The sequence below is a fragment of the Uloborus diversus genome, chromosome 8 (genome assembly GCF_026930045.1).
Source record: "Uloborus diversus isolate 005 chromosome 8, Udiv.v.3.1, whole genome shotgun sequence".
NCBI lineage: Eukaryota > Metazoa > Arthropoda > Arachnida > Araneae > Uloboridae > Uloborus > Uloborus diversus.
In genome coordinates, this window is record NC_072738.1 from 3171249 (window position 1) to 3199052 (window position 27804).

A 27804-nucleotide genomic window follows, 5' to 3' on the forward strand; every position below is an offset into this window, starting at 1 on the left:
TTTTACTTTCTTCTATATTTAATATATAGAAGAAAGTATTGGATTCATGCAAATTTTCGAATTTCGAATTTTGACGGATTCGAACGTTTTGAGGTGTGTTGAGTCCATTTCGACTATTTTTGGAAAATGTCTGTCTGTCTGTGTGTGTGTATGTATGTGTGTATGTGTGTCACGTCTGTGTGTGACCAGTTTTTTGTGGCCGCTCTACAGCAAAAACTACCGCATGAAATCGAACGAAATTTGGTACACATATGTGCCCCTATGTGAACTTGTGCCCATTGGTTTTTGGCGCGAATTCCTCCAAGGGGGGTGGAGCAATGGGACGTTTTTTTGAGTTACGCGTGATTGCTATTCCTCAGGAAGTAACTGGCGGAATCAAACAAAATTTGGTCCATATGTTGCCAGTAACAGGAACAAGTGCTGATTCAATTTTGGTGTCAATAACTCAAACGGGGGTTGAGCTATAGAACGTTTTTCGTCGTCAATTGTGACTGCTGTATCTCAAGAAATAATGAACGGAATGAAAGAAAAATTTATCGGCAAGTAGCCCTTAGTGGGTATAAGAGCTGATTTTATTTTGGTGTCAACAGCTAAAAGGGGGGTAGCGCAATCGCCCGTTCTTTTTTTCCATTGTGAGTGCCCTATATCTCAAGAAGTAATGCTACGCTCTGGTTGAAATTTGGAATATATGTGAATCCTTATGTAAACAGGCTTTGGTTCAATTTTGACGCCAATCGCTCCAAGAGGTGTTGATTTTTTTTTTTTTTTTTTTTGAATAAAAATAGCTTTATTAATGCAACAATAAGAAAGATAAATCGTAATAGATTGTCGTCTGCGTATTTCCCGTGATTTTAATTGTATGGAAATGATCGGAAATATTATCTCAATGATTTAAAATTTTTAACTGTTGCCATCTTATGTTTGTTAACAAATAAAATATTTGTAATTAATTCAAGCAAGGCTTTTAAAATAACTTTCAATTTTCGCTCTTTGCTTTGCTTTTGCAATAATTCAGACATTGGGATGGTCGTCAAGTTTTTGCATGTGTAATTTTGCTTTCATTGGGAATATTGCTTCCTCGTCAAGCATGGGGAGGGATCAGAAAAAAAAAAGAGAAATATAGAAGAAAGTTTCGTGATGGCCACAACATACTGGTTTTAGTTTCCGAAAACAGCATTAAGAAAAAATGTTCTAACCGAAGTTGAGAAAAATCTTTCATTGTAACAAATTTTTGAAAAAAAAAAAAAAAAGCTATCTTAAAATGAGATTTTTTATACATTATCTTAACGGGTTTTAAAACGGGATTGAACATTTTGTTCATTGTGATGGATATTCAGTTGTGTCATTGTAACGGAATTTACAGAAATAATAGAGTTCATAAACTGAAAAATGGATATTAAAAAATAATTATTAAGTTATTAAATTTAAAATTTTTAGTAATAAGCAGTTCACATTAATATAAGTAGTTTTTAAGTGACAAACTAATTATATATTTAATAAATTTGAAAGCTTTAATTTCAGATAGCCTTGGAAAAAGTTTTCCCATGTATAATGGAATGCAGGCACACAAAAACTCGTAACTTTAAGAAAGAAACATTTCAGGACCTGAGTTTTTAAAGAGAGTGTTTTGAGAACTAAGAAAATAAGTACTTCAGGTGAACCTAAATAAATTATGCAAAAGTCCTTAAATCTTTGTATTCAAAGTCACAGGTTATGCCAAAAAACCGAAAAATTTAGTAATTCGTTTTGAAAACTAGTGTCAAGGTAATAAAATAGTACAGAGAGTTAATTTCAAAACTAGTGTCAAACTCGGAGCATTTGCAATAAAATCATTCCTGGAATCCTTTTAGGATTATTGAGGTAAGGAAAGTCACCTGATTGGCTGAAAAGATCAAAAGTTAATTAAAGGTTGGAACCACGTTGTCTAGATGTGTGGTAATTTAGTTTTAGATTTCCATAGAAGAGAAAAACTTTTCATGAATTTCGAAATAATTGCAAAAACAAAAATTTATTATTAATAATTGAATTCAATTAAACTTAATGCATATGGCATTGGGAAAAAATAAAAAAAAATATTGCTTCTCAAAACAATAAGTAATGTCTAAAGCATTTTGTGCTAGTGTTCCTTAGCATTTTTTATTCATATTGTTATCGCAATATTTTATGGTGCTAACTTTAGTTTCAATTCTTGATTGATTACTAGAATTCATATATTTATTAATGTGTTTATCTTGGATACTACTATCATATAAAATATACAGAACAAACCATAAAACTAAATAAATAAAAAAAAAACACAACCTTTAGGCAAAATTAACGCAACCTACAATGACATCAAGTAAAAGTTCTCCTTTGGTCCCGTGCAGGATTTTGACGAGGTGACTCTTCTCCCAAATGTAGAGAGAGTGCTGTCGTGCGGAGCCTGCACAAATGTATTCGCCATCCCCTGAAAAACAGCACTTCTTCCATGTACTTCTGCAAGGGAAGGCAAATGCACTTCAATGCACAATTTCATAACACGGTGCTTTAGTTTTTTCATAAAATGTCATAAAAAACCCTCAGTAAGAAAAAAAAGTGAATCCCATATTTTGTGATTTAGTAAAAGCAAAACACACACACACACACACACACACAATACTGATATAACTTTGAAAGAGTCTGAAAAATAAAAGTACCAGTATTTAGCATACAATGCCTGACAGCAATTTTCACTTTAAATTCATTCACGCTTGAACCATTTTATAATGACAAATGCTAAGATTCTATTTAACTTGTTTTTTCCAAAACAGGTACAGACTCACTACCGATTAGATGGAAAGGCAGACGTCCTGTTTACAGGAGGAAATGGACAAATCTATTAGTTTTCAGGGAGGTCAGCTTTTGCAGACCTAAAGTTAGCCGAGTCATGTGATCTTATTTAGACGTTTGCCAATTCCATATCATCCATAGGTAGACTTTAGCTCAATTTTGTTTTGCCATTCAAAATTAAGTTACCTATTAAATACAGCTTACTGGGTGCCAGTAAACAATGACCCTTGACCTCTGAGAAATACTCACTCGTCAGCAGAAAGCTGTTTCATCTTGCAACAATCAGGACACATTCTGTCCTGATGACAAATGCAAAATGACAGAATGCCACTCTTAAAGTAACTTATAGTTACTTCAGATATCTTTACTTCTTATAAGGTTTAGCTTTACCTCCCACAATAAAATTATGCACAAAGATCTTGGTGTGCAACTGGTTTTTTTTGGGGGGATACTATGAGAAAAGTTACGAAAATAACAATTTGACAACAGTACGTACTTGTTCACCAAATCTTGCAGTTTTTGAATAGGAGCAGGCTCTCCATCTTTCCCGCAAGAAAGAACTTCAGTCGTTTTGTAGACACGGATAATGCGATCTGCCGCATTGACTAGGAAGCAGCTGAAAATTCAATAAAGAGCAGAATTTAAAACTAGGTTAAAATAAATGATAAGTACATGAGGTGCATAGGTAGAATTAAAGTAAAAAAATAAAGGAGAAAATAAAAAACCAATTGTAGGAACAAAAAGCAAGATGAAAGAATTTCTAAAATTTTGATGATGACTAACTCCTATGTCTGTCTTGGTTTTTGTTCACAGCAACACTGCCAAGTTTCTGTTTATGTAAACAAATAATGAGTTGTTACATTATCATGCAGTTATATTTTTTGAAAAATTAAAGTGTTGTTGTGAAATGAAAATACTGATACAGTAAAACCTCGCTATAACAATATTTTGGGGACCAAAGAAATATATTGCTGCAGAGGATGTATTGTTATATCGAGGGCCTACATATATTGGAAATACAATAGGGATTTTTTTAATTTTAATATTATAGTATATGCACTACCCAGGCATAAATGTATTTGGAGGATTCTCCAAAATCCTAACATTATTATGTCCCAAGAGAATAACTCAAGGATTGTTTGGCCTATATATATATTTTTTTTTTTTTTTTTTTTTGAAAATTTATTTTTGGACAGTTAAAAATAAATTTTCTGATGTTATTTTATCCCTATTAAAACAATAACTCATTTATTTTGTCCTATTTTTTTTTACTAACCGGAAAGTCAATCTTTTGGCGTGTCCCCATTCATTTCTCAAATATACTTAAATTACTTTAAAATGTTATATCAACATTCCACAAATTTGATTAGTGGTACTAAAAACTAAATTAAGCATACTTAAAAGTGTAAAATAAAAATCTTTGAACTAAATTTATTTATTTAAATAATCAAAGTCTTAGGAATGACTTCAATTACTATAGGTTTGAAAAAGGAATTTTTAATTTGTTGCACTTCAACCCTGATTATTATCACCATTTTTAATAATTCTTACAGTGATGAAAAGGAATAAGTATACAATAATAATAATATAAGTATACGCAACCAATTAGATTTTCTAATCAAAACAATAAAAATAACTTTGTTAGTTATTATTTCTACACAATTGAACCATTTATTAATATTAGTAAGACAATGTATAGAACTTACATTTTTTTTTATGTTAATCATAAACTTATTACTCTAAAATGAGTATGTTTCTCTTACCTCGTTTTTTTTTTTGGCATGCCAGAAAGAGCCACGCAAGGGTTATTGAAAACCTAGCGAACCCTGAATTTTGAGGCATTCTGGCTGATATAGGTTGATACGGTAATATTGTGCAATATATTTTCATACTTTTAAGCTCCTCAAAATAAAATCTCAAATGGACACTTACTCTCCTCTCCGAGCAAACTCTATCGATTTAATGGAGGTGCTGTTTGAGGTACCGGTGGTTACACGAAAGGAGGCTTTGAGCACCAAATCAGGAATAGAATACACTAGAATCTGAAAAAGAAACAGGTATACAATCTGAGAAAACAATCATTTCAAAAACCAAAGGCAAATTATGGGTAACAAGAACTTACTTTTCCTTTAGCATTGCCAGTATAAACGTGGGCTCCCTTACGGTCAAACGAACCAACTATGTTCACATCACCCTAAATAACAAAATAATAATATTAAATGTACAGTAGAGTTCCAATTATACGAGTTTCTGCTTTAACCGGACTATCAAATATTTGGATTTACAAAGAACAATTAAGCACTTTTTTTTTATTTTAAAAACTCTTAAGTATAATGCATATTGCCTGTGAAGTACTGGTATTAATTTTATATTTGTTAAATTATTTTCATCATACTTTTTTTCTTTCCTTTTTTATAATCTTCAACCAAGCTTTAATTGAGTTTTTTGGTTACCTGAGTCAGCTGTGATCCACATTAACTTGGATAATCAGGACTTAGTTTTGTACAGGACATAATTCAGGAAATTTTCAGAAAAGAGAACCCAGAAACAGATGCTAAAAGATTGTTGCCCAATTACACAAAATGCGCCTAAGTCTTTTCCCTACAAGCATACGAAATGCTATACAGATGTATGGCGCCATTGAGTCTTGAAAGAGTCAAGAAGCTATGACAGTACCCTCTTTTGAGTTCTAGGAGCAAGGGTGTGACTTTACAAATTAAAATCTTGATAAACCATGAAAAACTAATGATAAAGTAAAAATCTAAAGAAAATGGGAGAAATTGATACTTAAATGTAAAACCGGGAGAGAGGGGCAAAAAATTGGAGTCTTGCTTGAAAAATGGCAGAGTTGGCAGGTCTGACATAGTTATTTTCTTAATACTTTGTTCCTTTAATTAAAGCTTAAAGAATCTAACTACCATTTTAGTGCAGAAAGACAACTGCAAACAGACTTGATGAAACTTTTTTGGTTGTGGAAAAAAATTAAGGTAAATGTGTATTAAAAAGGTTTGAGCTTGTGGTAGCTTCTTAAATTTATGCTTCAAGTTTTATATTTCTTGAAAAAAAAAACGGTGTTCTGATCAAATGAAAATATTACTGTTATTATTCATCTTCAGTCTATGTTTCAAGCATCATTCACAAGCATTCGGTTCACATTTATTTTCATAATTCATTTTATGTCTCATAATTACTTTTCAAAACTCAAGTCACTTGAAATTATGACATGTGTCCCACAGAGACCCATAAATTATTGACTGTTGAGTAGAGGTTTCAACATTATAAGGGCTTTTACAGAACACAACTGGGAAAATGTTGCATTTATTAAGGTGCGTACTTGGTAAAAAGATAATCATTTGAACAATCACGCTAATTCAATTTGTCAAACTTGGAACTCAAAATGAAAGTATATCTAATGAAATAAAAAGGCAAAGACAAAAAAATGAATTAAAAGGCAATGCAGGTTGTTCAAAAGTGGATTCAGACATACATCGGATTCACTTTCGTTTCTGTTTCAAATGACTTTGTACCACCAAAATGGCCCCTAAACAAAATCCTGTATTGTTAAATCGGCTTTTTTACTCAATATTCTTTACAAAAGCAACAAATCATTTCAGAAAAATACGTTAAAATTTTTTAAAAAAATCTCTATTCATCGGGTATTTTGACAACAAGGGAATATTCAAGTGTGATAATAAAAAATGCTACTAATGATATTTTTCTCCTCAAAAAATTGGGAAATAGTATTTTTCTTGAAAAACAGAAAAATCCCAAAAAGGCTTTTTTACTATTTTTCCATTATAGGTGTGTCACATAATGCATCTTTCATCTTGTCAATTATTATTCAACCTATTCATTTCCAGGGGCACAGGGGGGGGAGAAGGGACACCTGTTGGCTCAAATCCGAGTCTGAAGAGGGCCCAGGAATTTTTAAATGAGGAGTGAAATACGAAGTAAAGGTAAACAACATAAACTCGTAAAAGTCATATGTGACCGGATCCAAAATGTCTGTGCATCTCCCAGTTCATTTCCAACATGTTTGGTGAAAATTACATAGAAATGTAATTTTGTCTTTTTAAAAAAACTTTTAAAAAAGCAGGTTATTAAAAGATTCATTTAGATGAAAAATTATCCACTAAATTATTAAATGAAGCAATAAAAGTGTAAATAATCTGCCATTAAAAAAACAAATGATTAAATAGCATGCAGAGCTTGAATAAAGCACTGCACCAACACCAACTAAATACAGCTACTTTTAAAGATCCATTAAAATGTTAAATGAACAGCTAAAAAACTATACCAACATATTAATAAACACTAAAAGTTCTTTTAAAATGCAAAATAAGGAAAAGTGGAAGGCAAATGGTGGCGATGTTTATGTTATTTTTTAAATGTTCACTGAGATAGTAAGCAAACAAATCAGCAAGTCAACCTGTAAAGGTAAAGTACGGATTTTTCTTTTCACAAAACAGAGACCCAACAAAGAGAACATGCATTGACCCTCATAACCTTTTAAGAGAACAAAGACTTTGTTACCTCATCATCCAAAGGTATCAGGGAGTGCGGCTCATCCTCTCGGTCTGTGTGAATGAGTATTGCAGGATGCTTCATGGGACAAACCAACACTAAATTGCTGAAAATGAAAAGAATTTCATCTTTAAATCTTGTTGTGGTCAAAAAATATTTTTTGCTTGTAGAATCACTAAAGCACCGTTGAACTAAATTTCGAGACTTTTCTTTGAAATGGAATTTAAAAAAAAAATATATATATATATATATATATATATATATATATATATATATATATATATATATAACATTTTTTTAAACCTCTTTTTTTCTAACTATTTTCTCTTTTTTTCAGGAAAAGAAGAAAAAAAGGCAAAAGAGGAAAATAGGTAGCTAAAAAAAGAAAATAATTTTCTCCAAGCTTTTTGTATAACAAAATATGCAAATAAGCTTGAATCCTTGCTATTTGATGGGTTTCAAAAACACAAGCTAAAATTTACTTTTTCTGCAACCAGAGTTGGGCAAATTTTAATTGCATGAACAATTAAAGATTAACAATTGATTAATTGGTAAACGTAACCACAACAACTAACAACTGATCAATTGTAATTGTAGGAAATTACAGCTAACGATTCATTACTTGTTAATTGCAATTTACTACAGTTAACAATTAATTAATTGTTAATTGTAGTTTACAATTTTAGTTTGCTACAATTAACAATTGTCAATTGTTTTGGTAATTTTAATTAAAACTGACTCTTAAAAAAATTGTTGGTTTTGTATAATATACTGTACAGGCGACAGGTCTACCTGGGATGAGGGCGCTGGACGGGTACCATATTATTAACTATTTAAATACACATGTTGGCAACTAATAAAAGATCAATGTTCAACAGTAACTTTATTACAAGCAATAAATATTTTACTGCAGAATATTACTATTCTCAAAAAATCTTATAGCTCCAGTGAAATTTCCTCAGAAAAGGTATACTTCAATTAAAAATTCAAAACCATTTTTTTTTTCCTACTTTTTTTTTTACTAATAAAAGTCTAAATAACTTCTGAGAGAAATTTCAGAAATATATCTTAATTAGTACATTATTAAAAAAATAAATAAATAAAACAGAGCGGTCTCTGAGACCTCACGTCCCTTGTTATGTCCTTCTTTCTCACCTTCCCTGTTATAAGTTAAACTAAAACAATGATTCACACAAATTTAAAACACTTAATTAAAACACAAACATTTTAGTGTGGAAAAAGCTTGCCTAGACGAGACTAGTTCATGCGGCGAGCAAACAATCTCAGCACTGAACGAAAAAACGAAATTGAATAATACTTTGGATTCTGTACCTTGAGCTGTACCGATAAAGTTAATTGTTAGTTTTAATTGTTGTATAAAACAATTAAAAAAATTAATTGAAATTATTTTAATTGTGAGAAATGAATAATGTACATTAACCCAATTAAATTAATTGCAAAGGGCAATTAATAGTTTAATTGCAACTAATTTAATTGCAATTACTTTTTTAATCAATTAACAAGGCAATTGAAAAAACAATTGATTAATGCCCAACACTGTCTGCAATTTCTAACTAAGAAACAAGTTAAATGCAAAACACACAATTAACCTATTTAAATATTATTTTACCACTAAAATAACTGAAAAACTGACTGATTAATAATATTGAAGTACCAAATGCCACCACAAATACTATTCTTTAAAGCAAATGTTTGTTCATTAAAATGTAGCATGTTTCTCCAAAATTTAAATTTCTACTGAGCATAAATTAACAACAATCAAAATTTAACTAAAGTGTAACACATATTTTTCAAATTGAAACATAAAATACTTAAATACTGAAATGAATAAGGAATTCTCTATGGAGAAGAATATACACAGCCTCAGCAAGAAATTTGTAAACAATCGCTTTATACTTTCATTACTATAAATAGTTTCATGCTTAGTTGTAAAAGTTTTAATACTTTTACATATCTTTCAGTGTTTACGATCAGAATATTTTTTTATTATTATTTTAAGCCCTCGAGAAAGATTATTATGACATCAAAGTTAGAATACCTTTTCAATTAGGAAATAACAGTTTCTGCAACTCTTTCCAAACGCACAATAGTGAACCTGTGCTAGTGAAAGGTGTCATGTTTTTTAAAGAACAAGCAAATTTTTAAGCTATAATACAGCATACAATTTTCATATATAAACTTTTAAAAAATCCTTGAATATGTATTATATAAATACATCAACTATATACCACAGCAAGCACTTTTCATTCGCAGTAGCGTAATTTGTTTCACTATTTCAAAGAAATGGTCAAGATGTAGCATCAATTTGTAAATTGTACCAAACTCTTAGCACTAAAATAAGGAAAATAAAATAACACACCATAATTAAAAAGTACAAACAACAATAACAAAGAAAAAGATTTAAAGCCTGCAAACTTACAATAATCAAAGGTCATACAAAGATGATCAGTTTGCTAACTTTAAGGTTCCATTTGTACTTTGAATTCTTTAGGGTCATTTTATTTCTTTCAAGTAGCATCAACAACCAAATAAGAATTACTAACTGCATCAGTGCCAATTGCATTAGTTCTCAACTGAAGAATTACTATCTCATGATCCAAATAACACACATGAGAGTCAGAGAGCTGTTCAAAAGTTGATACAGTATGGGACCCCAAATCTTGAATGCTTGGGCTGCAACCTTTAGGGTTTTCAGAATTTCTGAATTTTAGAACCCGACTCATAAAATACCCAAGTTATATTCTGCCATGTTAGGGATGTTATTCCGGAATACCGCTCATGTACGAGGCAAAGTTCTTTTTATTTTCTTCATCAATCTCAATGAAAGCATACTTTGGTATGCTTTAAAAAAAAAGGATATGTTGCTTTGGTATATGATCCGCCAATGTTGCTTTTGATTGTTATGCATTATATATTTTTGACGATTGATACAATACATGAATCATACTCAGACCAAAAGTATTTTTGTACTTTTGCTCAATATGCTTTGTATTGTATGCTAATTCGAAAATTAAAAGCTACGTCATAAATTGAAAGCGGATGATTAAAGATTGCAGCACAGTTACACCAAAATGCTAATATTACGAATAACATTTTGCATCGATGAAATGTTAAAAGAAGATGTAAATACTATGTTTTTAATAAGTAATAGTCAATTGTAAACAATTTTCAACATTCAAAGTTTTTTTTTTTATTTAGGAATTTGAAAAAAAAATAAATAAATAAAAACTTTTGGGTTTTGGGTCTCTAGGACTTAGGGATTCTCAAATTGGGGTCCCATACTGTATTAGCAGCTGAAGAGAAAGAAGCTAAAAACTGATGACTCACTCATTCCTGGGGTGGAACTGCACTTTAAGGACAGGAGACGGGAACCGATATTCAAACAGGCATTCACCGGTAAGCACTTCCCACATTTTTACCCTATTGTCCGTAGAAGCACTGAACAGTTTGTGACCGCTTCGACTCCAGCTGAAAAATAATTGAATAATGTTCACAAAAGACAAAGTTCTTAACCCATAGGTTATATAAACATACTTCTTTTTCTGTTCTTAATGAGCACTATGCTTTAAGTTTAAAATTTCGAGGAAGGATCGATATCCAAAACTGCATCAAAATAGAACCTGGAAGCCATGATATTCAAAAATTCAATAAAAAATGAGTAATGTACCAGTTTCAAAGGTAATACGTATGTAATCAAGCATAAGTAATAATTTTGTACAATTTGCTGCACTGTACCATTTCTTGCAAGAGTTATTCCTAAATAAATCTAAATTTTATGAAAAAGAGGCAACAATTTCTTACCCCTGAATCCTTGAACAAAGGGTTGGGGGAGTCAGAGGTCAATCTTGGCTGCATCACACAATCGTGTTAGAAAAATACATTTTTTTCATTAAAAATGTTTGAGTTTCTAGTGTTAAACGAGTGAGAACATAAATTTTAAAATTAAGTCTGTTTGTAAAGTAAAAATTTTCAACAGAGAGAAAAATCTAAAATTTCTTTATGTGGTAGAACATACCCTTTGTAGTGAGAATTGAAAATAAATAAACATATATGAATATAAACGATTGGTTATCTTTTTCCTTGCATTGGAACCCAAAAATTTTTTTTAAAAAACTTCCTAATATGATTTCGGAATCAAAAGAACAACTTGCAGCTGCCTCATCTAATCATGAAATCTCAAAACTTTTAACGGGCTGTAAAGCCTAAACCATTTGAGATTCACCATAAATATTTTTTACTTTCTTAAATACATAAAAAAAGAAACCATGCCAAGCTTCAATAAAATTCGAGACTGTGGGTGCTATGCCATATTTTTTGATTGACTTTTACATTTCTTCTAAAATAAATTAAAGCAATAAAAATATTATTGAAATGATGAATAAAACAAGCAGATACAAGGTAGTACATAGTAAAAATACCACCAAACATTAAAAATAATTGAAATACTTGCAGGATGCAAAAAGATTGAAATCTGAAACGAAGCATGCAACTTTCGGCACAGAACATGTTTCACGTCGTTGGCATGATAAAACATACGTCTTTGGCAGATATCACGGAGGATGAAGATTCAAAGGAGGAAAATAGAAAGAATAAGAAATCAAGAACCGAAAATTTTAAAAAATCATTTTTTTTTCTGATTTTTGAGAAAAATAAGGCTGAAAGAGGCAAAAAAAAGGAGGAAAGGTTTTAAAAGCCAACAAAAAAAGCCGGAATTTCAGTAAAAGCCTGAAAAATCTCATTCCTGTAACTTTAAACACTTGAATTTTTCACAAACTGAAAGTAATAACACATTATGAAATAAGTAAAGGAAAATAAAAAATAATAGAATGCCTTTAAACCATACAACAATGTAATGCAATTCTGTAAACCACATTAACTTTTCAGGAGTAAACAATAAGTCATGTAGTTAAAAAAAAAAACTGTTTCTGTACTGTTAACAAAACATTGTCCGGCAAGTTAATTTTAGAACTGTTTCTCACCTTGTCGCCTTAATTCAGAGCTTTCAAAAGAGAAACAGAATTCACAACAAAAAATAATACCAGATTGTCCTTGAAAATTCAAAGTGCAGGATCATGCTCTACTAAGAAGCCTTTTTATTTGTGAATGAAAATGAATGACTTTGAGTTTTAAGATTCACTTTAGCTATAACTTATTATGATATGCAAAAATGTTATTATATTTTGAATACTATTTTTTAAATTTGTAAGATGATCTACCATATATACTAGCATATAAGTTGATCTTGCATATAAGTCGACCCCCAACTTGTAGGAGGAAAATCGGGAAAAAATCAAAAACCTGCGTATAAGTTGAGTATCTACTTTCTGAAAAAGTTGGGAACGTTTTGCTGTTAAATTTGAAATGTTAATGAGGAAAAAAATGAAGGGTAATGAACAAGTTTATGTTAAAAAACGTCTGATTATTATTTTTTTTTGAACAAAAAGGGTTCATTTCTGATACTGCGATTTTTGTAAAGGGTTCGATTTTGCTGTTACGATTTTTGTTACTAGTTGCTTTATTTGGAAAAAATATCAATAAAGTTTTGTGCTGTAGCTGTAGCCATATTATATTATTTTTAAAGAGATGAGTACGGGAAAATTTGCGAAAACGATTCCCGCACTTTGTTCATATTTGGCCATCCACTGTAATTATTTAGTCTTTATTTCACAGCCAGACCACGAAAAATTATAGCAGAATGTGTAAGTATTTATTTTTATAGCATTTGCTTTAAAGGGTTGGTATAAAATTGGGAAAATATTCACGTTTTTAAATGTTTTTTTCCCCCCAAGAATTGTGCGGGAAATATTTTTGGAAGTTCAGCCCCGTATATAAGTTAACCCCCAAAATTTAATTTTCATTTTTCTAACTAAATTTCTCAACTTACACGCAAGTATATACAGTATATAATTTTGAAATTTTTATAACGCAAAATCTGTGATCCCTAACTTACTAATTGACACTGTTCAACATTCAACAAAGACTTTAGCATATATCTTACTCTTACCTCAACGAGCACACAGGGTGGATGTGTGCACAGATTATCTTGGCAATTCCCCTGGTCAGGAAATCCCAGAGGAAAATTCTGCCATCATTGCAGCCCACAGCGAGGATGGTCCCATGTCGGTTGAATGCACAAGTTATGGCGATGCTGATGCAGTCCAATGCTCCATCAAACTCCTAAGAAGAAAAAGTTAATTAAGAAAATTAATTGGGGGAGGAGAATCAGCTTGAATGTGATGAGTAACTAATTTTAAAGAGTGAGTTGAAGGAACATCTTGCAACATTAGAGTCAATATTGAAAAGTTTGGATGATGAATAAAAATGCTGTAAAATGTAAAATTCAAGCATTACCTTTATTATACAATCAATCGCCTTTTTCATACAGTGAGCGCCAATTAAATGAATCAGTGGTTAATTGAATTAGCTGCTCTAATGAATCAAATTGTCAAAAACAGAACAAATTGCAGCATTGCAGCATTAATATGAAAAAACTGCTGCTTATTTGAATCACAAGTGCTGCTTATTTGAATCACAAGTGCTGCTTAAATGAATCAAACACATATAACTATCAATTTCCCTCAAACCACTAATTTGCATTAGTGCTTTTTCCTTTTCCTTACTTTCGTTTAATAAAATTCGAACTTCTCTTTTCTGTCATTAAGATTAAAAGAAGGGGGGAAACTAAACTGTTACAAAACAACTCAACTTGGTGCCATCCAAGGACAGTCATTTTCAGATGCTTGACCTTGCTCCTCGGTCCTCTCTTAGTGCACAGCTGAATAGGGCGATTCTAGAAAAATGTCCCGTGCGTAACGCTAAGTTCTTTATTTTTTCCAGCTAACCAAAAACCTTGAAAAAATAATGCTGTTGAGGAATAATACATGCTTTAATATACTATCAAAGGATAACAGTTAATCCTATACTTAATAGTTACTTGAATAAAATAAAAATTTAGCGTTACGCAAAGGGACATTTTTTCGAGAATCGCCCAATAGCTGATCCTGTGAGTAACTTCCCACCCTTTTCTTCTGCTCATCAAGTATAATGACAGTTAGTGTAACTTTTCCAGGGGGCAAGGAAAATTTTAAATGAAAGCAAATATGCAAACTAATTCCTCTCTCATTGTCCCAGTTGTTCTTCATTTCAATCGTTGTTTCCTAATCCCCAAGTTCAAGCTTGTTAGCTCTCAAGGGGTGAGGAATGCTCTATGTTGCTTAGGCTATTGCGGGCGCAAAGGAGTAAGGCTGGAAGAAAACAAAAATACGAGGCTTATGAGCATTGGCGCTAGCAATCGAAGAAAACCTCTGAGGTACTAGCTAGTTTCCAACAGCTACTGAGATAGGAGAAAGAACAGCATAAAAGCTGAATTCTCAAAACGATTCATGTGGTGTTGAAAAAAATATTGACTTCCACACATTTGACTATATTTTAAGCTCTGTTTGCCTGTTGATTTGGTTGTGTCATGCCATGGAAAAGGGAAAACAAAAAGACTTTAGTTTGTTTCAAAAGCGTGATCTGTTGAAAAAATTTGACGCTTTAACATTGGAACTAACTCGGTCAACCAATGGCGGCAATTTGGGGGGAGGCAACTGCCCCCCACTTTTTATGGCTCATTTACTTATTTTATCTTCCAATCAAAACTAGAAATTATAAAAATAGCAGAAGAGTCAAAACTTTCAGATCATAATTATTTGTTTTCCTTTGTATATATCTGTTTTCGAAACATTATTTAGCACAAGCACGAACTTTTAGTTTATGTATTCATTATTTAGATATTCGTAAATGAATTGTGCTACTTGCTTAGTGAAATTATTACCAAGTATTTGTGACATCTCAAAATACCTCGAGGTAATGTAAGTCTAATTCGTGCTTAAGTGTTTCTTTAGAGAAAGTTATTGTATACATAATTCATCGAAATGTTAAGAAAAACGTGAGTTAAGCTGTTAAATTTGCATCAATTTCCACTCATATGCTCTGAAAACCAGCCTTAGCAAAATGTTGTTCTTTTTTTTTTTTTTTGCTGCCACTAAAAATTCTATGGCTTGTCAGTTTTTTTTTTTTTTTTTTTTTTTTTTGCCCCCCCCCCCCCCCCCTCTTTTTAGTTCTTTCTGCTTTCCTAACTCTTGATCGATTCTGATTTAAGATTTTTATTTGACTCTACTATCTCTGATTTCTTTGCTTAAAAAAAGAATCAAAATTTAAAAAAAAATTAAGTATTCGAAAATTATATGCTACGAAAGGATAAATGGCATAATACAAATAATACTTTATCATGTTTCTCTAAAAAATAAATAGCATTCATTTAAACTGAGTGCAGAATTCCATTTTGTAAAAATTTTGCTATAGGGTCATTCCACGTCAAATCAACCACAAAAATGGGATTTTAACACCCACCGTCTCGGAATTTGATAAAACTTGGTATACTTCATCCCTTTATGGTTATAAGCAACCCCCTAATTTTTTTTCTTTCAATATCAATTCGTTTTGATTTTATAGCCTTTTGAAATTCGGCGATTTTGCATTTTTTATCATTTTTGAGACACTCAAACTGAGAAGATGTTGTTTATTAAAAAAATTGTTTCTTGGTAAGTAATGCTATAATCTTTCTGAAAATTTTTGCATAAAATGTAAAGACTTTGAACATGTTGATAAAAAATATCTTAATAGTTTTAGTTTACATAAGAAATTTTTAAAAAATTAGAAAAGTGAAAATTTTAAATTTTTTTTGTCAAAAAAAGGTGCTGACATAATTCTGAATTTCAACAAGAGGGTCAGCTTTAAAAATCATAATTTTTTTAAAAAATAATCATGAATATGTATTCTAACTTATCCAATAAAAAACATTAGGGGACTTTGAGGGACTCTGCCCCCCCCCCCCATTCTGAAAAAAAAAAGCAGGAAACATCATACAGACAATCTCTTCCATATTCTTAAAAACTGAATTGTCAGCAATTACGACAAAAATTCAAATATACAGTGTGTTGAACATTGGACTCAAATGTAAAAAAAATCTAAGCTTCTTTTTCATTTGAAATAACTTAAAATATGGGGTAGTTCCACCCCAAATCTACCGTAAAAATGGGATTTTAACATGCACCACCTCAGATTTTGATGAAACTTGGTATACTTCCTTATTTTGTGGTAAAAAGCAACCCCTTAGTTCTTTTTTCTTTCAATCTCAATGTATTTTGATATTATAGACTTATCAAATTTTTTGATTTTGCATTTTTTGTCATTTTTAAGACATTCAAACTGAACTGTTGTTTAATGGGAAAAAATTGTTTCTTAGCAACTAATAAACTTACCTTTTTGGAAATTTTCATAAAAAATGCTAAGATTTTGAATATTTTTATTAAAAATATTATAATAATCTTGGTTTATACTAAGAATTTTTAAAAAATTGGAAAAAGAAAAATTTTGATTTTTTTTGGTGAAAAAAGCCATTGTCAAATTTTTAACATCAGGGTCAGTTTTAAAAATCATGTTTAACAATGAAAAATGATCATGAGTATGAGTCCTAACTTCCCCTATGAAAAAAGTAATGGGTCTTTTAGGGATTCTGCCCCCCCCCCCCCCCTCTTCAGAAAAAACGAAAGCATCAGAGAAAAGCTCTTCTATGTCTTTGAAAACAGAGTTCCCAACAATTATTTTTTTAAAAATATATATATAAAGTGTGTTTAATATTGAAGTCAGACATATAAATTTAATATTTAAGCTTTTTTTTAAATTTGAAATAGTTAAAAATTGTTTAAAATATAGACATTCTGAAAATAAGATATCATGAAATTTAAAAGTTACAGACAATAATATCTGCATACAGATTACTGCATTTTAGTTAAGACAACGAAAAACAAAAATTAACTCTTAACACCAATTTATAATCATGCAGTTTCTAGCACTTTCAGGATCCCCCCCCCCTCCCACCTAAACCCTTATGTTTGAGAAAAATTGCTATAGTGGAACTGTATTTTGTAGTAAGTTACCGCCCTAATTCTCCTGACTTGCTAATTCTATATTAGCTACCAGTTTGTTTGGCTCTCTTGGCTCCCTTAAGAGATTTTTCGCCTCCAGCTCATGTGATTCCTTTTCCGGGCTGATGAGTGCTAAAAAGCACGAAACTGCAGTCCTCAGATGGAATAACTGAGCTGGCGGTGTACTTTAAGTATAGTGGAACTGTTTTTCATTTTAGTGTTACTGCTGTACAGCAACAAATTCATCCTTTTCATTTCTTGAAAATAGTTAACACCCCTTAAAAGTTAATAGCTTGATTGCTTAGTAATAATATGTTCTAAATAAAGTAAATTACCTTCCCCCCTCCCTTCATAGCAAATGAGGAAATAAATTGCATCTCTCATATTCAATGGATTTTTGTACATTTTTTAATGAGAATAAGAAACTAAATTAGTATTTGCAAGGGAAAAAAACAATATTTGTCCGGATTCCCCACCCCCCCAACATAACTTGCATCTTTTCCTCAACTGCTTTTGGGAGTGTACACTAGTGCAATGCAATTAAGTGCAATAAATAGAATAGAGAAAAGAAATTAATATAAAATGTGCTAATTCAAACTACAACGGAACCTCCATAACTCAACAAACCAAGGAAACATGAAAAAATTTCGACTTAAGTGGACGTCAACTTACTGGGGTTCTAAAATTTTAATTCCTAAAGAGTTTCTGTGTACAACTTACTTACTGATGCTTAATATTCACATTATGAAAACTAATTCCAGTAAAGGAATTTTCTATTCTTTTCGTTTTCTTTCTTTGAAAAGTATATAGTAAAATCAATAATATATTTGAATATATTGTGAAGCATAAATACATAATTGTTGAAAAGAGATAAAAGCTTCTTGTTAGTCATGTCTGTTAAAGATAAAAAGTCCTGCTCACACTTATTTAGAATACAGGTATAATGGTGCCTTCTTTCTGTACAGTTTGGTATATTTTATCCTACCTTTTTAGAATTGCACTAACAGCACAGAGTGGTTGCTTACTCCCCTGGATAAAAGATAGAATTCTCTAAAAGAGATTTCCTAAAACTCTGAGAAAAAGTTAATATGAAAGAATGTTGGTAACAAAAATTGAACTAGAATAGCAATTGGGTATGGACTGATAGGGGGTTCTCGCAAATGTGTGTCAAGCTAGATAGATTTTCAGTCATTGAATTTGGCATTGGGCCAACCCTAAGAAAAATAAATGTCCAGTTACAGGGGTTATCAGTGTGTCCAGTTACTGAAGTTTCACTGTATTTAAACAGGAATATTTAGAGTAGAATGTTTATAAATCATTTGTATAAAATAAAAAGTGGCTTTAAACAACATACCGCAATTCAGGGGCGGATACAGAAAAATCTTTTGGAGGGGGCACGGGAAATTGAACTTTTCTGGGCTAATCTGTTTGATAAGCGGAAAACAAATCCATGTTTCAGTTTGATATTGCATTAGATTAATGAAACAAGTTAAAAGCTCTGCGAACTAGAAGTATCGAGCTTCGAATTTGTCTTTTAGTCTGTTCTTTGCCCAGTTGGTTAGAGAAATCATTACTGGACAGATATCAAATTTTTACTTGTATTTGGCCTAGATCTGATTACACACAACACAATAATTAGAATGACATACATATTTTCTAATCTTCTTAGTAGGAAAACAGACATAAGGTAGAAGGAATTTAAGAACTATGAGCTGGTATTTATAGGATTTGTGATACTTTGTATTAATTGCCTAGTTATAAATTAGAATTAGATCATTTCTCTTTTAATTTCTATGTTGTCTTAATGCATACTAAACAATTTTTAGTATGCATAAATTGTTGTAGGAAAATTTCGAATTTTGCGATAACCTGTTTTTATTGTTTATTATTAATTTATTTAATTAACTACTTTCAATTCAAAAAAATCTTGAGTATTAAAATGTTTAAATTTGGGTTCAAACACCAATGTATGTCATTATTCAAATTTTTTTTGATGCTATTAGTAATTAGCTAAGTTTGTAAGATTGTGATCGATTTTTTTTCTTTTATCAAAATAAGGGGGGCAAGGGGGCAGAATCCCTCAAAGTCCCCTAAAGATTCTCATTTTATATGTTAGCACACATGTTTCTGATCATTTAAAAAAATATATAAATTGTTTTAATTTAGACCCTCATGCCAAAAAATTAAAATTTTGAAAATCATTTTTTTATTGAAAAATTTTTAAAATTTTCAGTTTGTTATTTTTTTTCAATTGCTGAATATAAATTCAGATCTTTGATATATTTTTTTCTAAAATGCTTGAAGTCTTAATGTATAATGTGAAAAATTTCAAAAACTTTTTATCTTTAGTTGTTGAGAAATAATTTTTTTGCAAACAGCTGCAGTTAATTCTGAGAGAACTGTGAATGACAACTAACGCAAAATCTCAAAACTTTGAAGGGTCATAAAATAAAAACAATTTTAAATAGAGAAGAAATACTTTAGGAGGTTACATAGGACTATGAAACATAGAAGTATACAAAGTTTCATTGAAATCTGAGATGGTGGGTGTTGGGGTGTGGTTGAACTGACATGGAATGACCCTATATTGAACCCAAACTGTTTGGAACAAAGGTGATTCATAAAAGCGTACCGAATACCAACCAAATTTTCACTTTTAATGGAAAAGAAAGACTATTCATATTTTCAAGAAAACTAATTATTTAAACACTAAAATTACTTTTTTAAAAATTTTATTTGCATAGAATAAAAATAGAGCACTTACTTCAGGATAATTCTGTCCAAAGGATTCTGAAAGAAAATTTGAAATATAAATGAAAACCGGACAAAACAAAAGGAACGAAACAATACATGACATACACAAACGTCAAATGTCACACACGAAAAATACTGTATAACCAAATTGGAATACCTAACAACTCCAAATTCATATTAGAAATCAATCCTAATGGGGGAAATTATATTACTACTACCGCGAATAGTTCCCCAGTAAAAATACCGACTGCCAAAAATAGAAAGGTCCTGAAAAAACGTAAAATTCACGTATTTTTCAAATATTTTTTGTAAACATGCTCAGCATTACTACGAAGTTGCCAAACGCTGATGTGAAAATTCAATACAAATGTGTTAAAGATTGATTGAATTTAATATTAAGGAGATGAAAAGAAAAAGTCTCTCCTGCTCTTTTAACAAATTACTCTTTCTTTACTTCTAAAAGAAAATGACCGAAGCTGGTACTGCGAAGCGACTCTTTTTTTTTTTTTTCATCGTACTATTTGGTTATCAGTGACAGGAAAAGGGAAGAAATATCATAACTTCTTTAAAAATCTGCTGAAATCCCCAAAATTTTGGGAGAGGACGCGAAAAATATCTACATATATATATGTAAATGCACAATCACTGACTTCAACAAATCAATCATTGCAACCGGTTGCTCTTCTATTCGAATATACCCTAAAAGAAAAACCAGAGAGGAAGAAGGGACAAAACTTTCTAAATACAAAGAACAGTTCGGAATGTCTACCCTGCTTTACAAGAAACAATGGTTTTGAGCTGAAAATTTCATGATTTTTAAATAAAACAGCCATCCAATTTTAGAAATTGAAAAAAAAAAAAAAATCAATGCATTATGCGAATAATTAGCCGTCTATTTCTCGCAGAATACGATATTTTGTCAAAAGTGGCCATTATTATACGTACAATATTGACCTGAAATTAATCTCGACACATTATAAAAAAAACTATTACTTTTAAAAATAAAATTTAAGAAAATAATTGTTGCAGGATCCCCCCCTCACTTCCTCCCCTGCTCCATTCAAGCGCATTTTAGTGTTTTTTTAATACGATTCTGCACTAGCGCAGCCAGAATTTTCTCCAGATAGGGACGGTTCTACAATGTTAAGAGAAGCAGAAGCTTTAAGAACAAAGGTTCTGGGGAGTTCCCCCTCCCCTTACTTCGCTGCGCTTTTGTTCAATTGATCCGGGATACTACTCTTTGATAACTATCAAGCATAATTAGCAACCGTCTCCAAATTAGTTTGTTCATCGTACGTCTTTTACTACATAGATGGCAGCACTAAAAATAATAATTTGTTAAACCGAGAAAAAGATCTGACCTTTATTTTATTTTCTTTATTTATTTATTTATTTTTTGAATGCAGTTGGAACTTGTGTTTCTGTCATAAAATGCGGCCCTACATTTTGCGGGGACCTGGGTGAAGATTTTTTGCGGGGCCCCCAATTAAGAAATATTATTCATTGTATAAATTGTAGGGATGCCCATCGCAAGAGTAATGTCCCCCCCCCCCCCTCCCGCCACTACGAACGAGACCCCGCAAAAAAAGTAGTGAGAAAAAATCCCTAGAAACAACCTCTTAAAGATTTCAACGCCACAGTTTCAGTCATGCCTCCCACCTGGTGTACACCCCTGTTAATTTAATATTGATATAGCTTAACTAGTCGACCCGTGCGGAACTCCGCACTGTACTTCGAATCGTTTCATAAGGCATTTCGCTCTTTAAAAATTTCAAAGAATTATTTTGAAAGAATCAAAGAATTTCATGATGAAGAAAAACCTAAAAACGTAAACGGAAAAAAGTAAGCGCACAAAAGAAGGCATGTAATTTGAAGACATCAGTAATAAAACCTCGTTAAATACAACGTTGTGGTAATTTGATCATCGCTCCCCTTTTGGTTGCATGTATTTTCAATGCAAATATAAATATCATTAGAGTGACACGTGAAAAATCAGTAATTTTGTATGTGAAAAAACAGGTTGTTGCAAATACAGTCCTGCCCATGTGAGCATCTGACGGGAAAAAAAGAAACATTAATGAGATATTTAGTGGCACGGATTCGAACTGGCGCCATTCTGATTAACAGTACGACGCTCCAACAAACCTAGCAACTGCGCCTTCCTTTTCGAATGCTATTCATTGAAGGAATGCGTAATAAAACACAGTGAAAAAGCTTTTTGCCGAAAAAATATAATAAGATCATGCATCTATGTTTTGTCATTAGCCAGCATGATACGATTTAAAATTATTTGTAAAACATGGAATTTGATTAAAGAATGAAGAAGATCGCACGTAGTGATTGAAACAAACATTCTAGAGAAGTAATAATATTTAATTCGATAAATTCGATTGAAAAAATTAGTGTTTTTATTTTTGAATATTCAACAATTTCCCATAGCAGGCTTCTTTAACCTGTAAAGCTTAAATGCCCGCACTTATTTTTCTTTTAACCGAACACTTAAAATTCAAAACCAAAACCAGTTGAACTGAGTCCGTTTTTTAAGTGTAATTTTTCGAACGTAGACAAAATGTTTTTTTTTTTTTTTTTTTTTCCAGCCGAAAGCAGAGAAGTAGAAAATGATTTCTTACTACTAAAGTTGATAATAATTTTAATGTTTTATATCGTATTCGAATAAATAATTAAAGGTTTACTGTAAGAAACTCGTAGTTTTAATTTGGCGTAGTATTTTTTCATTTGTACAAAAGTTCGAACACTGCTATTAGAAAAATCTACATTTCAGAATACAATGAAAATGTTTTTCTGCATAAAAAGGATTCCCTTGAGGTATATCTAATACTTTTTGTTTTTTTTTGGGGGGGGGGGGGAAGGGATGAACACCCTTCGATTAGCAGTCAACTTATCTGAATGATAACTGTAGCTTGTATAAAGGAGTCGAAACACGCATTCCCACTGCATTTATTTTATTACGTGTGTTATCTGTTGTATGTTATGAGTACTTGTAATGCGTAATATTAATGTAAATTTGCTATTATGTCGGACAGCCCAAACTGGTCCGAAGTTTAGACAGTTTATAACCAAACGCTCTACCGGAAAAAAAAAACCACAAGTTAATTTTAAATTTTTTTTCTTGCCAAGAAGTGTTTTTATTTTTAAAAAAATATACAATTTGTTATCGCTGGCTGTTTGAACTGTTATGGCTTAGATGGCAGCACGTGTTCATCATTTAACAGCACAGTTAAAATACAAAATAATTTGAACTAAGTTCTTTTTTAAGCGTAGCTTTTCAAATGTAGTAAAAATGTGATACGCTATTTGTTTTTTTGCAAAAAGAAGAAAAATATATATATTACCCTTTAAATTGAGGTAGTATTTTTTTTTTTTTTTTTGTACAAAGAGTCAAAAACTCATTAGAACAATCTATATTTCAACATACAATTTATTATATTTTACTGAACAAAAAACAATTTCATTGTAGTCTGAAATCTTAAACCTGATACTTATATTTTCGCTTACATTATGCTTTAATTTTCTTACCGGAGTGAAAGCTTTAAAAAAAAAAAAAAAAAAAACCTTACAATTGAGTATCAATTTTGCTCTGTGTTGCATCAAGTTTTTGTAAAAGCTAGGAGCGTTTCTATCTCATGTATTCCCTAACATTTGTTAGTCATTGTTTATGTAACGCGCGGCATTTTTCTAATTTTTTGATGCAGATTGTCCGGACGTGGGCCCGAACACGCATTCTCCTGGTTACCAGTCGAACGCTCTGCCGATCAAGCTATTCAGCTCTGTTGGTAACAGTGCAAGTTAAAGTTATAAATTTAACCGAAAACCTCATTCTGTTTTTTTAAAACAGGTTTTTTTGCCCAAAAAAACAATTTTTAGAACGTTGGTCTATTTTTCGTCAGTAGCCTGCACGATAAGCTTTAAAATAAGGTGTAAATCAAAGAAATCGATCAAGAATTGAGGAAAATCTCGCGTAGAAATCAAAAACAGGCTACAGAAATAATATATAAGGATCCTAATTATATCTGATAGAAATTAACTAAACATTTTGTTCTCGATATAATCCCCACATGTATACATTTTATAATTGATCGTAGGGAGGGGAGTATCAGGAAAGTGATTCAAGGACTATCTTGAATGCGATATAGAATGTCCTTAGTTTGAGGGGGTCCTGGGTGGGGAGGATTTTGAAAAATAGATATAAAACTCTGCGTTTTGAGACCTTATAAAGAATAATTCAAACTACAAAATATCAGGGGGAAAAATAGGCAAAACCAAAACTCTTTGGACTTCGGAGGATGGGATCTACATTTTCAACAATATGCTTAGAGGGAAATAGTTATTTATTATTTTTGAGGCAATTATATTTAGTTTTACAAATTTCTTTAGCCTCAGAGGTATTTTTCGCAGTTGCTATACTTTTTGCCATTATGACTAAGAATTGTATGCTTGTAAGTTTAGTTGTAACTTTTCTGCGAATAAATTTGTCTAAATCATTGAATATTTTTGTACTGTTTATGGGAATTTTATCTGTCAGTTCTGAGATTTTGGGTTTTACGTACTCATATCCAATTTTGAAGGCAAATTTTGCCCTTTCTACAATATTTCTTACGGGTTAATATGCATTGTTATCTCTTTTTTATCTCCTTATCTCTGCAACTTGCAGAATCCTCATTTTCAACTTCTCTTTTAGATGAATTTTTATATTCAACTATCATATTTGAGGCTTGAGTTGGGGTGCGCTGCTTCACTTTTCCAACTGCACTGTAATTTGGTGTGAAGTCCGACTTTTACAGTACACGCATGCGATAGGGACCCGTTTATAGGGTAGACAACCATTCACACAAAGGAAAGATAAGTACAAGAGAGAGAAAATACATCCATAACCATTTTTCTGTTATATATTTGATTCTACCTATTTTGATCTTCTTTTTTTTTTTGTTCTATTGGTTCCTTCGACCCTTTCTAATTTATTTTGAGCAACTTGTACACTATCATTTGCCAAGTATTCAGCAATTTCCTTGCGTTTGATTTGTGTATCTACATTTTAAACTACATACACTCCTGTTTGTGAAAATTGCAACGCCACGAAGGACTTACGTGAGTGAGCTGAAAATTGCAGGAAATGTAAAGTAGGGCATGATATGCAAATGATTAGAATTACAGACCTGCAGCGCATGCGTATGCTGAGCAGCGCCCTCTGAACGGCGGATCGAACTGAATATAAATAGACGGCTGTAGCGAAGCTTGTATGATTATCGGTGGTTTTATGCTAGAGTAAACGTTAACTGAATCTCTACTATACCTCTTCGACCAAAGAAAGCGAAATTTAAGCAAATTTTGGAGTTTGAACGGGGCAGAACGTCGGCCTTCGTGAAGCTGGATTGTCTTATCGTGCAGTAGCCGCTCGTGTGCAGCGTAACAGCAGCACAATCATCCGTGTTTGGAAGCAGTGGACGGACGAGGGTTGGACAGCTCGGAAATCCGGGAGTGGACCCCGAAATGTGACCTCAGCTTGCGATGACAGACACCTATTGCGTATGGCGCTGCCGGACAGCACAGCTTCTTCTAGACAAGTGGCAGCACAGTGTTCAAAAGCTACAGGCGTTTCATTGTGTGCTTCATCAATTCGGAGACGACTGCCGCAGCGTGGGCTGGGCGCAAGGATTCTTTTATACAGGATTCCTCTCACGTAAAACCATGCCGCCTGCGGCTGCAATGGGCCAATGTGCATAGGGTATGGCGCGTGCTGATTGACAACAGGTCGTCTTTTCTGACGAATCCCGCTTCAATTTGTGGTACCATGATGGCCGAATTCTTGTCAGGCGCTATGCCGTTGAACGGCACATTCCAGAGTGCATTATCGAAAGCCACAGTGGACGAACACCCGGAGTTATGGTTTGGAGTGCCATAGCATATCATGGACGATCACATTTGCTACGAATTGTGGGCAATTTGAACAGTATCCGATACATAAACGAAGTTTTACAGCCCCAAGCTATTTCTTTCCTGAAAAAATTGCCAGGGGCTGTATTTCAGCAGGATAATGCCCGTGCACATGTCGCCAGGACTGTCAAATCCTACCTTAATTCGCAGCAGGTACAGCTTCTTCCTTGGCCTCCATATTCCCCGGGTTATGTCACCGATCGAAAATGTGTGGGATTTCGTAGGGCGGCGTCTCGCTCGTGATCCTCGTCCTGTTGCTTCGACAGACGAACTTTGGTTGCGCATACAAACAATATGGAATACGCTTCCGCAGGCAGATATTCAAACTTTGTTTCGCTCCATGCCGAGTCGTGTAGCAGCTCTTATTGCGGCGCGGCGCGTGGTGGCCAGACAAAATATTAATTTCTATCTCTTTTTATTGTTTGCTTGGTTTAAAAATGTAATCATTTATTTGTACCATTACCACTCAACTGTGTATTAAATTTCATTCAACTATGATGTTTCCTTCATGGTGCTGCAATTTTCACAAACAGGAGTGTAAAAATGAGGATGAGAACATGGGTTCTCAAACTTTTAGACGTTACGATCCCCTTTTTAAACTAAGTATTTTAGCTACTCCCCAAAGTTTTAACTCTGTCTAAACATAAAAACAATAATTAAAAACTACACAAATGGTTCAGTTTTATCCTTAGAGACACAAGTAACCAGAAAAATAAACATGAATTTTTGTCTCTTGAATTGATTTATAATAAGAGACAGTAGTAGACCTTACTGATTTTTTATCTTGCCTTAGTTTTATGACAGTTATTGACCTTGTGCTCCTCAGCTGAAGTAACTTTTAACACAGCTTATATCCACAAAAATTTGGACACGTATTGAAAAGGAATACGCAGAACTGTTCAAAACAGCATTAAAAACTTTCATGCCATTTCCTACATCTTACGACTGTGAACAAGGATTTTCCATAATGATGAATTAAAAAACACAAAATTTCAAATAAAAACACAGACCTAAATTATTTTTCTTTAAATTTTTTTTCCACATCTCACGACCTCCCCCCCCCCCCCGGGAGGGTCGCGACTCACCGCTTGAGAGCCCCTGGTGTAAAAGAAAGTATTGGATCCGGAAAAAATTAGAATTTTGGCGAATTTGCATGTTTCAGGTATGCAGAGTCCATTTTGACCGTTTTTGGAAAATGTCGGTCTCTCTGTATGTGTGTAACCGGTCTTTTTACCCGACTGCGCGTGCGCGACGCAAAGGAGGGTAATGTGTTTATCAGTCTATGTATGTATGTCCGTTTCTATGTGGCGTTCTACAGGCTAAACGCCTTGGCCAATTTTGGTAATTCTTACGTCAATCGATTTGTCTCAACCTTGGCAGTGTCACTAAACACATGAGAGTAATCAAAAGTACCATTTCAAAAACCAGTTGCCATTTTTTCAGTTTGGGATAAGCGCACGCTGGGTGTCGCACACTGTGTCGCACGCTACCTGCGTGCGACAAATGCAGGTAGTTTTCACTGCCTGAATTTTTACCCGACTGTGCGTACGCGACTTAAAGGATTGTAATGTGTTTATAAGTCTTATGTATGTATGTTTGTTCCTATGTGGCGTTCTGCAGGCTAAACGTCTTGGCCAATTTTGGTAATTCTTGCGTCAATCGATTTGTCTTAACCTTGGGAGTGTCACTTAACACATGCTAGTAACCAAAATTCACCATATCAACAACCAGTTGCCATATTTTTTCAGTTGGGGATCGGCGGACGTTGGGTGTT

The 27804-nt window shown here is 32.5% G+C and overlaps 1 protein-coding gene across 1 annotated transcript in view; it reads right to left on the bottom strand.

Annotated features, from left to right (window-relative positions):
* LOC129228193 (retinoblastoma-binding protein 5 homolog) overlaps positions 1-27804 on the bottom strand; it is an 85511-nt gene that overhangs the window by 25125 nt on the left and 32582 nt on the right. The window contains exon 9 of the mRNA XM_054862860.1: positions 2328-2475. Within this exon, the coding sequence (XP_054718835.1) occupies positions 2328-2475 (148 nt within the window). The remainder of the gene's footprint in view (positions 1-2327; positions 2476-27804) is intronic.